Below are 13330 nucleotides of genomic sequence, written 5' to 3' on the forward strand. Positions count from 1 at the left end.
TGAGCCATTGCCTCTGTCCATCTGTCTCTTCAGCACTTGTTGAAGGGCGCCCGCTTTCCAAGGCGCTAGACCGGCACCAAAAAGCAACGGCATCGAAAAGAAATTCAGAAATTCCACCGGCCCAGGCCCACGGTATCTTGTCAAGCCCACACCCCTCGTCAGGTCTCACTCCCAGACCCCGTCGAGATAGGCCCACACCGACTAGTATCGACGAAGGATTCCAACAGTGTGTCTTGGAAGAGATATTCAAAAAAAAGCCGCCACAACGAGCAGCGTGGTAACTTGACCGGCGCTAGGCAGCTTTTTCCCTCCTCAGCTCAGGATCTCTCGACACGCCCAATTGGAGCCAGCACCACCCCCGATCTCCGCCCCTCCCCTCACCCCTTCACACACCCCCCCCCCCCCCCCCCCAAAGAAAGATACATGCTGTGACCTTCCCGTCCCGCCACCACGCACTACACACGCGCCCGATAGCTTGATCAGATCTTGCCTACCGGGTACCCAGCTGGAGAGAGGTTCGACTAACCTAACCTAACTTCGTCTCCTCGTCCCAGGCCAAGCCACACCACACCACCCTGTCTCTGTTGGGCGATTTTTTGGTCGCCCGTCATTCACTCCCTCCTTCGCCTCTGCACCTCTTCCCTGCCCGGCTTTTATTCTTACATGACTCTGAGCCTCCCACCTTCAACCATCCTCCCTATCATCTCCACTTGTCGACACCAAACCTCACCGGACTCCCGTCTTGACACCGCCCTCACGGACTAGGTTCGCAGTCGTCTCTTTTACGCTTTGGTCGAGTCAGATGCACAGAGACTCGTAGATCACATCTGGGGTTCTAGTCGCCATTCATCTGTTCTCCCGGCAAACCCGCTATGGAAGCGGGCGGATCTGGTACTAGGCAAAGGTCGGTTCGATCCTTTGGGACGCCCCCCCCCCCACCCCCCATTAGCTCGTTATTTCATACCTTCCTGTCCCATGGCCAAACATTGACAACTTCCTTCCATTTAACAGCCGTCCACCTTCTGCCAGCAATCTTGATCGCTTTGCGACCCGTCATCCTCCACCAAGAGACCCTCTCGAAAGACACTACCGCGACGCCCCCGCCATGGCGACCGCAGCCCTTATTAGCCCGAGCACAACCCCATACGGCCACCCTTCGTCCTTTTCCTCTGGCTACCAGCACGCAGCTCAAGGACCCAGCATCGCAGGCATGATTTCGCCGATTGAACCTCGACGACCATCGGACGAGTCCGAGACTCCTCACCGGCAATCACTTCCTTCCCTCTCCGAGGTTATCTCTGGTGCGAAGCCCAGCCCTTACCCGCCCTCTCAGCCATCCAGCATGCCGGGCACCCAAAGCTTCTCCTCCTCCCCCTTTGCACATGGGCCTCCAAGGTCGTATGCCGAGTCGTCGACGGAGAAGAACTCACCCAGACCGCTTCACCCTGCCTCAACCTACGCGCCCAGGCAAGAAGTGTTGCCAGCCATCTCGGATCCTCAGAGACCTCCGCCCTACGCCAGCCGGCCACCTCCACCTTTGAGCAGCTTCTCTGGTGCCCAGGCGAGCCCGACTCACAAACCCGAGCACATGCGCGAGAGCGACACAAGGGCTACTGAGCCGGTCGGTCCTTACGCGCAGCATCCTGCTCCGCCTCCGGCGACAATATACAACCATCCTCACCCCAGCCAGCTTCCGCCTGGACAGGTTCCCCTGCCAGCATATCCTGTGTCGCCTCGTCATGGTGGTGGTCCTCCCCTCTCCTCGCCTTTTGACGCCCAGCGTCCTGCACCCCAGGCGGAACATGCCGAGTACGGTCCCGCCCGCGGCCAGTATGATCGTACTCTCAACCGACACCTTGACGCTTGGGGATACCAGGACTGCCTTTCTAGAGTGAGTGTCCAGATGACAAACATGTGTCCGTCAAGCTTACCAATAAGTTCACGCAGATCGCTGGTGCAACGAGGACGATTTACAACTTCTCCGAGGCGTATGGCAGAATCGCGGCCGAGGAGCACGGTGCTCATCCGCTACCCGACCGGCTTCCTACCGAACGTGAAGTGAGCGACATGCTTGACAATGCCGAGTACATCAAAAACTCGCTAGAGTCGGTACGGCAGCTTGTCAAGGAAAGCAACGAACGTGTGCGGGCGGCTGGCAAGCAGAAGGGCTACGAAGAGGAGGACACGCCGATGTACGACGGCATGAACAAGAACTACGGCATCGCAGAGGTCAAGAAGCGACGCGGGGTAAGTTTGCCCGGGAGACAAGTGGCCGCACGATTTGAAGTCTAACCAAGTGTGACAGAGGGCCGCACCACCCGGAAGATGCCACAGCTGCAACCGAATCGATACGCCAGAATGGCGACGTGGACCCGACGGCGCCCGAACGCTTTGCAACGCGTGTGGGCTGCATTATGCCAAGCTGGAGCGGAAGCGCCAGCTCGAAGCACGAACAATCCGGCCGAAGCCCTCAGACGAGAGGAGCTAATAGAAACCCGAAATATCCTTTCTCTCCTTTTTATTTATTTATTTCCGAGGGGATCCCAAACCTAAATAGTACATACCGACGGAAGCTTTGGCTTCGTGGACCACGCACAACCGATACTAAATCGCATTCGGATCGGTTCGCACATTTACACGCACACACCTCAGATACCCCCCCTACCACCGACTGGCACGTCGCCAAACGAGCAGCACCCGCACTGCGTTACCCTTCATACTCTAGCAACAAACTGGTTACATTTTACTTTTTCAATACCCGGCATCGACTTCCACAGCTTTGGTTGTATATATCCAGCTCTTTCAACATATTCATTCGGATGGGCACCAACGGATAAGGCATTCATCTAGCGGCGTTCACTACATTTGACCTACCTTGTTTTTCAAGTTCATTTTTATTTTATTTTTCTCACATCCGGTGAGAGGAGCGGAGCTTCGGCCTTTTAGACAAAATCGGGCGCCACGCAAACCGGATGCCAAGGAAGCGCCTTGGAGAGCGAGCAACCGCAGACCCGACAGACCATCGTTATCGAAGCAAGCAACACCGGCTTTTCTCCACAATTTCTTTTTTTCCTTGGACTGTGTCTTACGGGGTCTCTGGCGAGGGGAACAGACAAAAGGGCGAGAGCATATATCCAGTCCCTTTGAGGACGGGGAAGTAGAGAGTGGTGTCGGTGTCGTCCTGCAAACATGGACACCTTCAGCCGGCGCAAGGCCGCGTGTTTTTTGGCATTTCTTATTATTTCACATTACGGGAGCCCGGGGGATTCCATTCAGGCTATGGACTTACAGGGGACACACAGTTTTAGCTGACTTAATTGTAAGAGTAGCCGGAAGGGCGAGATACCACTTGGAGGAGGAGGCGGCGGCGGCGGCAGAAACGGAACTGGGAAGGCGGGTTTCATCGGACCCTCGTCCGAAAAAAAGACAGGGCTCACAAGAAATTTCGAAGAACATTAAGATTTACCCAGGCATCCAAATGACACGCAATTAAACGACCCTTTTTTATTATTTTTAGTAAATTTTTTTTTCCCCATCTCCCTCTCTCTTTACGACGTGTTTGACAGTTCCCCCACCGTTCCCAGGTTCCAGAGATTAAGTTGGGAAGACCTCGAATGTGTGGGAGGGGCGTGTGTAGCTTCGAGTGTTTGGTTCAGATCGCTCATGTGTGAACACTTCATCGTCCAGGCGTCTTCGGACCACATCCCTCTCCCCTCTGGCGTAAGAGATAGAACGACGGTCTGGGTAGACGCTCTCCCACGGCCCCCTTGCCCCTCGTCCTCCCCCACCCCGATGCTGCGATGCCTTCTTCGTCCGCGACGACGACGGCCATGACAAATTTCCCGATGGGCTGACGGAACGGGTAACAGCTCATCGGGTTCGTTGACGAGAGCTGTGTGTGGGCGGCGGGTCCCTTGGCTCGGGGGGGGGGGGGGGCGTTTGGGGCTGGGCTGGGAAGCAAAGAAAGAAAAAAGGTCATTTGGGGGTACAGCCGGGGTGACCTTGCGAAAGCGCGTCTCGCGCGCGCGGGCGCGCGCAGCGCACCCACGCGAGGCGGGGCGTATCTTCTTTCCCTTTACCGGGGGTGGTGATAAGCGGGAACGGGAATCTCGGTCGGGGGGAGGGGGGTCGAAGGGGGAAGGGGGGCGGCCTCTCTCTCTCTCTCTCTCTCTCTCTCTCCGATGGTTGGTTTGTGAGAAGTGACCAGAGACGAACTTCAGGTCGTGGATATATATGCGCGCATGTGTGTGTGATTCTCGCCCGGTATGGCATGTATTGTACGCGTTGTATAGGGAGGACAGGACGAGAAAGAAAGCAAAGTACAAAGAATAAACATAACAAAATAAAATAAAAACAAAAATAAAATATCGCCCTCCCACCCTTTTTTTTTGCGGCCCACCCTCTCGAGATCTCTTAACAGGGGCCACATATTGAACGACGTGGGCGGTTGGAGCGGTTTTTGCCAACAAAAAAAATATAGTATGCTTTCCAATTTTTTTTATTTTTTTGCTACACCGAGATGGATAGATGGCCTGGCTACACGACTTGACCGGTTCACGCACATCCACCCCATCCCTCCTCCACCCGCCGCAGCCCAATCCAATCCCCTCCGTCCATCATTGCCCCTTTCTGCCTTGTACGGTACGGACGTGTTCCTTTTCTCGGAATGAGGAAAGGGCCCGCACCCCGTCCCCTTCCCTCCGTCCTCCCTCCCCACCCTGGCTCATGACGATGTGTTCCCGTGCTACCGGTTCCGGTCCATGTCGTTGGGGGGGAATGGGGTCACATTGATGCATGGGCGATGCGTTGATTGTTGCCGCTTTTTTTCCTCAATGAGACGGATACGCCTTGGCGGGAAGGGGGGGCCATTGGAGCAGGCCAGGAAGCAATCTCATGGGGACCGGTTACCCTCCACTTCTCATTGCGTGTTGTATGTGTTTTATTTTATTGCATTTTCCTTCCTTCCCCTTCCCTTCCTTTCTTTCCTGGGCCGTTGTAATGGACAAGATGTCGGGACGGACGGTGCCGGGGGGAGTTGTTGGACCGGAAACTCGGTTTAAATGGGGGGGGGGAGGGGTGGTCTGATAAAAAAAAGAAGCCTTCTCTTGTCACCCCAGAGCTTAAATGCTTTTTTATTTCTTTTATTCGTGTTCTGGCTTTAGTGTTTTGTCCATTTCATTTTAACTCACGCCTTATACGCGCGCTCGGGATGTACCTTATTGTATTATTTCCCCTTGTGGAGGGGGGGGAGGGGGAAGTAGTTTCGGGCAAGTGGGAGGAAGGTTTATTATTCCTTTGGCGGTAGGGGGCGGCGGTGGTGGTTTGGTTTGGTTTGGATTTTATTTCATCTTTGGGGGCCTACCAAGGCTGTCCTTGCCAGAGCGCGCTTGTGCTGCGTCCCGGTCGTGCTTTGTGCCATGGAACAACTTCCCAGCTGTTGGATGGTGAACAGGGTCCCCCTTCTCCCCCCTTTTTTTCCGTCTCTCGTCCCCTACGGATCGGAGCTGCGCGCGGGTTTCCCTTGTTTTGTGTGTCCGATAGAGGTTATGCACAATACGTACCGGGGTCCGGGGAGCTAGAGCGAGAGATGGAAGGAAGGGGGCGTTCTGTTTGGTTCACGCGCGAGATGGGAAGGAGGGGGGGGGGAGGGATAAGGGGGATCGGGGCGGCGGGACAGCTTATTCTAGGTGGACTTGTCAGTTGTCATGGTTTCTGATCTGATCTCGTTTTCGACGACTTGGCATCGGGGCATATCTTTTGGGTATGCCCCCCCCCTCCCCCGATTTACCTACGTTTGATGGGGTGCTTGCTTGCTGTCAGCATCGGCCGGTGTCAGCACTTGTCAAGCAGGGGGAGGGAGGGAGGGAACGGGGGCTAAGGGGGGGTGGGATGAAAGTCTGTCCTTCATCATCCCCGCTCTCCGAACCACCCTCCCCCCCCCCCCCCCCCCGTTCCCTAACCTCCCCGGGCCGTCATCTGGCATTTCGACAGAGCAGCATTGCAGGACGCAACTGGGCCGAAACCGAGAGCCAGAGGGCAAGGCGTCCAAGTCAGTCAACGTCGTTTCTTACACGGGGGGGGGAGCACAGGGACACGGGGCGAGAGAGACACAATACACGCGGGAGAGAAGGGCGTACGGCATGTGCGACCGGGTCTGTAACGTACGGGAGGGAGGGAGGAAAATTTAAAAAACAAGATAGAGTGTGCGCGCGTGTGGTCTGAATGGACGAAAACGAAGGGATGGGTGGTGGTGGTGGGAGGGAGGGGGGTCGTAGATCGTAGAGACGGGTAGTCTGCTTGTTCATATCGGCGTCTCGTGAGACGGCGTACAAGGACTCTTTTGCAACCTCTGTTGAACACGGGAAACCTCTCCCCACCCCCCGTGGTGCTTCCGCTCCACGAACGAAGTCAAAATCAAGGGGGGGGAGGGCTTCTTCCACGATATGTCGCCCGTTACATGTTCGCATAGCACAGGTTTTAGGCAAAAAAAGGGTGGTAGCGGTTCCGCGCATCGGCCGTAGCTTACTTGCCTCGTCGTACCGCGCCGACGATAACGAGTGAAAGCGGTGCGGATGCCGTCAAGGGGACAACGGCGAGCAGCAGCAGCAGAGGGAGGGAGGGACTTGAACACCAACACCGGCGAACACCGAGGCGAGGAAATCGAACAGGCAGCCGGGTTTCACGGGGAGTTGAAGGGGGGGTGTGGGCGGGTTCACGATGTCGTGACAAGTTCATGCGTGGGATGTGAGGAGTCGCAGTTTGTGTTATTCTGGGTGCTGCGGTTGTCCGTAGTCAGTCTCTGTCTCTCTCTATCTCTCCTGAACTCGCCCTCACCACGCCGCCCCTACCGTTCATCTCCTGGTTCGGCTTGGTTATTTTTATGAAGCATTTCCTTCTGGGCGCCCCGTACCTTCTTTTTCGGGCTGGCTTTTCTCTTCGCGATCCACTCCCCCGAATCTCAAAACGCAATCCCAACTAGTCCGGGCTGTGTTGGAACAAAACAACTACCAAAGGCAACGACACCAAAAAAAAGAAAGAAAAAAGAGTATGCCCCCTCCCGTCGGTTGGAATCTAGGGCGCGGGCGTTTCCACGGCTTCTAGTTCCTGTTCTATTCTACTACAGAAGGACGGGGAGGGAAAAAATAAAATATTGTTACGGGCTGCCAGCCAGCCAGCCAGCCAGCCCGCCCGCCCGCCGTCGGCACTGTCTTGTCTCGGGTCAGCCAGTCGACCCGAGGGGCGGGGAGGATGACTAAAAAAAAATAAAAAAAAAAATACAATCAGGCAAGGGAGAACGACCGACGAGGGGAGGGAAGGAGACTGGATGTCTTGGCCTCGAAAAGTCCCCTGGTTTTTATTTTTATTTTTGTTTCCCAGGGCTTGGCGGATATCAAATCATGTACATTACAAGGGAGAGAGGGGATTCGCACGGATGACATTCTCGGGTGGCGAGAGGTGTCGTCCTTGTTGTCGTCGTCGTCCCCTTGCCAGCGAGACGGTTGCAGTCATGCGTAAGAGGAACGGGTAGGGAAAGGCTGACAAGCCTGGGGGAGGGGGGTTCACGTCTGATTTCCGATCCGCACTAACAGCCATGCCACGCAGACGCCTCGTGCAGCGCTCGGTGGCCGTGCCAATCGCCAAGACACTTGGTTTCTACGGAGGGAGAGACATCAGAGGGGGCGCGGAGGAGGAGAACATGATTCGAGAAGAGGGCGACCACCATGTGGCATTGACGACAGGGGGCGAAAAGGGAAACATATCCCAGGAGGAAAGGGGAAGAAGGAAAACAAGCAAACTGTCTGATATGGAGGGCCGTGTACGTGCCGGCTGACATTGGACCTGCCTGCCCTTCGCTTGTTGTTCGGCGAGATGGGGTGTGTGTGTGGGGGGGGCGGGGGCATGATTCCTCGTCGTCGTCGTCCCGCGTGCTCATTCGTCTCGTGCCTCCCGGCTTGTTGATGACGACGGGCGAGGAATTGGTGTGTGAGCCTCGTTTCGACGGAAAAGGGTTATCGGGGGGTGAGTAGAAGAGGGCTTGGGCTGCCTGGGCCTGGGCCAGGCCTGGGAGGGAACATTTCGGTCATGGTTGCATCACCCACGCGGTCGAAATTCTACGAGTCACATTCCCGGTCCCGATGGAATGATTTTGACTTTGATGGGAGTCGTGGATGTGTTTGGGGCTTGCCCAGTAGCTGGACTGGGGGGGGAATTTGAAGGGGCTTCCGGTGGTATTCTGGTGGATGTCGTCGGTCTAGACTTTCCGAGCCAGGCAAAATGGAGTAAAAAACAAAAAAAAAGTTATGAAATCCGTCAAACAAAAAACAAGACAGCATGCGCATTTCGTCAGTATCGTTGCGTGCCTGCCTCCGGCATCCAAGAGCATGTGTCTGTCTTGTTCCGAGACCGACGGCGCGCATGGGGCGACTACGACATGGGGCATACGGGGAGGAGACTCGGTGTGCACGGCATGCACAACGTTGTCAGACGTCGGCTCCGGCCCGGCTGGCATTGGCATGGAAGAGGAATGGCCGCGTACAGGTGGCGTCTCCTGCGTCGTCCTGCCTCCCCCATGCGCCGCGGTCCAGACGAACCCTTTGCAACCGCATGTCTCCGGGCACCCTACGTCGACAGACGCATGGTGGTGGGATTGCGAGCTGCGTCGTCTCAATAGTCCCCCCTTCGTCCAATCCTAGCGCTCGTTCGTGTGGGCAGGCGAGGCGGCCATCCGCGCCTTGACCCTCACCGAGTGATGGAAGAAGCACGGTCAGTCATCTCGGTGACACTAATCGCGCATGGCTGTTGTCGCCTGTGCCCTTGTCTAACAAGGGCACATGGCAGGGCTGTACGACGGCATCAGAGTCAACAGCTGCAGGCAGGCGAATCTGCATCTATTCGAGATCTTTGTATCGCGAGCGGAGAGGGAGGGGCGAGCGATGGCATATAGCGTGGGGTCCAGGCAAGCCCGGCGCGCCTGTGCGGGTACGAGGAACGCGAACATGGAAGACTACTCTGTACTTTGCGAGTACATACTGTCTTGACCGAAAGAAGGGGGGCTTGCCAAAGCGGGATTACATGACGAGGGTTCGTGAATATGTCTGGAGAGTACTGGTGCGATGGTTGGAGACGGCGCAGGTCTATGAGGATCGGGACGGGGGCCAAAGTGGGCATCGACCAGGGTCCGGCTCACCGACGAAACTTGGTGGCAGTATTGGATTCAGTGCCCTGGGACAAGACTCATCGTCGCGGCATCACATACGATGGGCTGCCCCGTCTCGGGGAGCGGGGTGGAGGTCATGAGGTTGGCGCCCGACTTCATGTTTGCTTGGACAGGGCGGACATTGCCGATGGTTTAGTTTAGTGTCCATCAAGAAAGGGACCCAAGAGATGCGTAGCTTTGGGTGAATCTCGCTTGGGCAGGGGAGGCTACCTGCCCAGCAGCGAGACGTGATGCATTCAAGTGAAATGCCGACGGGGCTAAGACGGCCAGGGTGAGAATGGGGCGAAAGCTTGCCGTAGCGACGAGGTGAAGTCTGATAGCCGCGCCGGCGTACTCAATAGGCCGGGCAGCGGGCGTCTGAGTCATTTTGCTGGGTGCTCAAGGACCGTGTGCTGTGACATTCTATGCTGTTGAGGTTGAGGAAGTGCTAGTGCTCGTGCTCCCCCTTTGGCCGATCTCTAGAGATTGGTGCATTTTGAGTTTTTGGTGACACAGGGCAGAGATGAGGCCGGGCAGCTCATCTCGTCCATCTCGCATGGGAAAGTGGATATGACGGGCGCCAAGGGGCTGGCGACGAAGGGGAGAAATGGCACATCGCTTTCGGCCATGGTGGTGGGAAGCGGTCAACACGGCCTGTGTCATTCCTAGTCTGCCGTCGGTCGGCATGAAGGGCTAGTCTGGATGGCGCCGCACGGCGACGTACAGCTGGGAGACAGGAGCAGGTGGCGCGACAGATAGCGAGGCGGGACAAGACTAGACGGAGCATCCTCTTTCTGGTGAAGGCCGGAGGTGCCTCCGCATGATGGCCGTGGCCGGGTTGGGGGGGTGTGTGCCCGGATGGCTGTGGTGGCTGACAGCGAAGAGGAGGGCTTGCTGGGCCTGTGGCAGGTAGAGTCTCCATTCCGCGCTTCGGGCGACGTGCACCTCGCTCCTGCACCGCTCCTGGTCCTGCTTCTGCGCCTGCTTCTGCCCCGGGTCTTGCTGCCGCACGTTTCTTTTCCTCGTCCCCTCGCTTCCCGCTGCCGCGGTGACCCTTCGGAACGGACTCACTTTCGGCGAGCACAACTCCCCTCTCCCCACCCCAAAAGAGAGGCAGGCAGGCAGGCAGACCAAACTCTGGTTCACATCGCGTCGCCTGGTTCGGCTCGACCTCCCCCCTCCCCTCCCCCCCACTGTCCTGTCCTGCAACTTGGCATGCTATTTCCATCCGGGCCAAGCCGGCATGTTTGGGTGTCCGTCAGCTGGTTGGAAATCCGAAATGCTGCGTAGATTGATAGATTAATAGCTCGAGACTCCATGCTCAATAGTGAAGGAGCGCATCTGGACAATCCCTACGTGCCGACGATGCATCTGGTGGACCAGAGTGGCATCCCTGGATGGAAACCTTGTGGAAGGGCGCCGTCGTCGACCCGAAAGCATGGTATTCCCTGCTGACGTGAGGGGACCAGGGAAGCGGCCTGCAGCAGAAAAAGGTTTGGGTGAATGGTGCGCGCTACGCTTCAGCACGCACAGCACTACCCATGGTTGACACTACTGCAATTCAGACGGCTTTCGGGTGGGGTCTTTCTTGTTGGAGACGGCGCTGAGAGGGCACTTGGACCAGACGAAGGGAAACATCCAAAACTTGACAGGGGGGACCGAAAATCAGATCATCAACAGGGTTAGCAGCTCGATCGCGGAACCTCTTGCTAAACTCCCGGCGCTATTTTAGGTGGGCCGATGGTGCTCTAATGCAACCTCGAAGGGGGGTGGAGGGGGGTGTGCGAGGCGCACACGCGCGGTACGTGGTGGTACTTTGGGCGCTCCAAGGAACGACAGGACCGGGCTTCCCTGGAGGTCATTACCCAACTGGGTCAAGAGTGGGTCCGCATTGGACCCCGGCGGCTCCCCGGATGCGATCGCAGATTTGCGTCGATTTGATTGCGATTCACTTTTGGGCGGGAAAAAAACGGGGGTGGATCCTCCCATGGCAGGCATCCCGCCACTCACAACCGACGGTCCGGCCAAGAAAAGAAACACGACACGACCAGGCGGACGAGGGAGGACATGGATACCTCAGGACGAAATGCTCCTCGAGGGGGAGGGGAGCGGAGGGTGGAGGGCGGGCTAGCAGGGAAGACAAAACAGGGCCGCACGCGCAGAGAGGCTTCTTCTCTCTGGGTGTCTGCTGGGCGAAAAAAATGTTCGTCCCATTTCCCCAAATCTCACGACTCGCGCGTGGCGTGATTTCACGGACTCCCGCCATCGCCAACCCTCTTAGCGGGCTTCACGTCTATGCCTGATGGGGGTGGGAGGGTTTGGTGCCATGGTTGCAATGGTTAGGATGGTTGCGAGGTGTCTCGCATCGCCAGAGGGCGAGGGTGGCTGTCTGCCTTTTTCTTCCGTCATCCGTCGCTTCACGTCTGGTGTTGGTGTGCCAAGGGCATGGCATTGTGGCATGGCAGCAGCATTGGGAGCGCAAGTGAAGTGAGGCATGCCGTAGCTGTCGTAGCTGTCGTAGCGAGTGCCGCCTTTGCCGCATGTCAAAGTGCAGCCGAGGTGCCCATATCTGATCGTGGAGTCCAAGGCGGCCAGATGACTGCGTTCCGTTTCCGCTTTCTTACGAGAGCCCCCCCCCATCCTTTCGTCGTCGACGACATGGCCGCTATCACAGGGTCTGAAACTGATATTGTTCTGGAATGAAGCCTGATGAACAAGCTGCCTCTTGCGGATTGGCCGGCCCCGTCGCTGTCTTCAAAGTCTCCTCCAACTCTGCCTGGTGTGTTCCTAGTGGCGTTGAGTGGAAGGCGTCGCCCAATCGATGGAAAACGCCCGGTATCCACAGAGTCACCGGTATCGCCCACACCATGTCCTTGCCATGCAAGATCAGGCACATTTCTCCACCTCGGTGAAGGTGCTCCGCTGCCAATCACCGTCTAACGCGATGCATTTTTGCCTACCCGATGAACACGAGGAAGGTTGGAAGGGTATAGTGGGCTCGCTGAACCCCACTGACGCCAACCCGAGCCAGAGGTACCGTACCTCCTTCGTCTAGACTAGTATCTGTGGTCTACACTAGTGTGTGCCTGTGTACCGCGGTACATCGCCCGCCTAGCTCTGTCTGCTCTTGCTCTGGTCTGCGCTCTTCCTGACCAACGGGCAGCTTCCTCCGTTCTTTTTCCTGCGTCGACTGCCAGATCCCCCCCCCCTTCCTCAACGGGGGGTCACCGGTGGAGCTTTCCAAAACTGAGGGGATGGGACCCGATCTTTGGGTTCGCATCTTGCAGATGACCCTGCCACGCCATTGTACCGTACCCTAGGTACCGACCGACTCTTCGCCCCGATCGTCTCTTCTACGTACACTTCTTGCCAATGAGGGCATTTTCCCAATCTCTCTGCGTCTACCCCCATCCCATCACCTCCGCTTCCTGCCCAGGAACCTCGGATTCGTCAGAGCGTATCCGAAGCCGCCCCTCAAGAAAACACACCCAAAGCACGCGACATGGCCGGTCGAATTGACACGGTTGATCTCGATGACGGCAAAGAGGACGACGACACACTCGGAGAACAGAGAGACCCAGATGGAGAGCCAACGCCAATAGCCAGCAGGTCTCAGCCCCTTCCCAGGCCAAATCTGCCACCTCGCTTCTTTCTCTGCTGCCAGAGCCTTCCTTCCTGGAAATCACCTCGCCACCCGGCCAAGCCTAGCCTACAACGAGCACAACACGCCAACCAAGACAGCGTCCGTTGCCCGTTGATCTTTGCTCTAGCACAAACCTCCGTGCCTCTCCCAGCCACGTGGGTTTCCAAGCCCCGAAAACAGATAAGCTATGCTGTTCAGATCCCTGGATCTGGGCCTGGCCCATCTTTCCTCGGTCCATAGCACGCACGCAGTCCGGTGCGGCAGCACCCTGTACACGGTACGAATGTGCTCTCACCCCTCGCCTCCAGCTGCCTGCCAGCACTCCAAATGGGCCAGGATTCCTTGCCTCTGCTCATGCCTGGCGTTCCTCTCTCTTGGGTTACGCACACAGACAGACGCGGATACAACGGACAACAATGGAACGACAGCGTCCCCCCTCACCCTTCAAACACGCTGACTCGAACCCATGGAGCTGACAGAACTCCCACGCT

General features: G+C 57.1%; 1 protein-coding gene across 1 annotated transcript; it reads left to right on the forward strand.

The window, feature by feature from the left end:
• Nucleotides 1–872: 872 nt before the first annotated feature.
• On the forward strand, nucleotides 873–2488 carry EsH8_V_000638 (GATA-type transcription factor; the record flags this gene model as incomplete). The annotated part of the gene is made up of 4 exons (XM_083273154.1): nucleotides 873–904; nucleotides 1012–1891; nucleotides 1939–2247; nucleotides 2306–2488. The coding sequence occupies 4 exons, from the start codon at nucleotides 873–875 to the stop codon at nucleotides 2486–2488; spliced, it is 1404 nt and encodes a 467-aa protein (XP_083125869.1).
• Nucleotides 2489–13330: the final 10842 nt, after the last annotated feature.

This window comes from Colletotrichum jinshuiense, chromosome 5 (assembly GCF_051148585.1).
Source record: "Colletotrichum jinshuiense chromosome 5, complete sequence".
Lineage (NCBI taxonomy): Eukaryota > Fungi > Ascomycota > Sordariomycetes > Glomerellales > Glomerellaceae > Colletotrichum > Colletotrichum jinshuiense.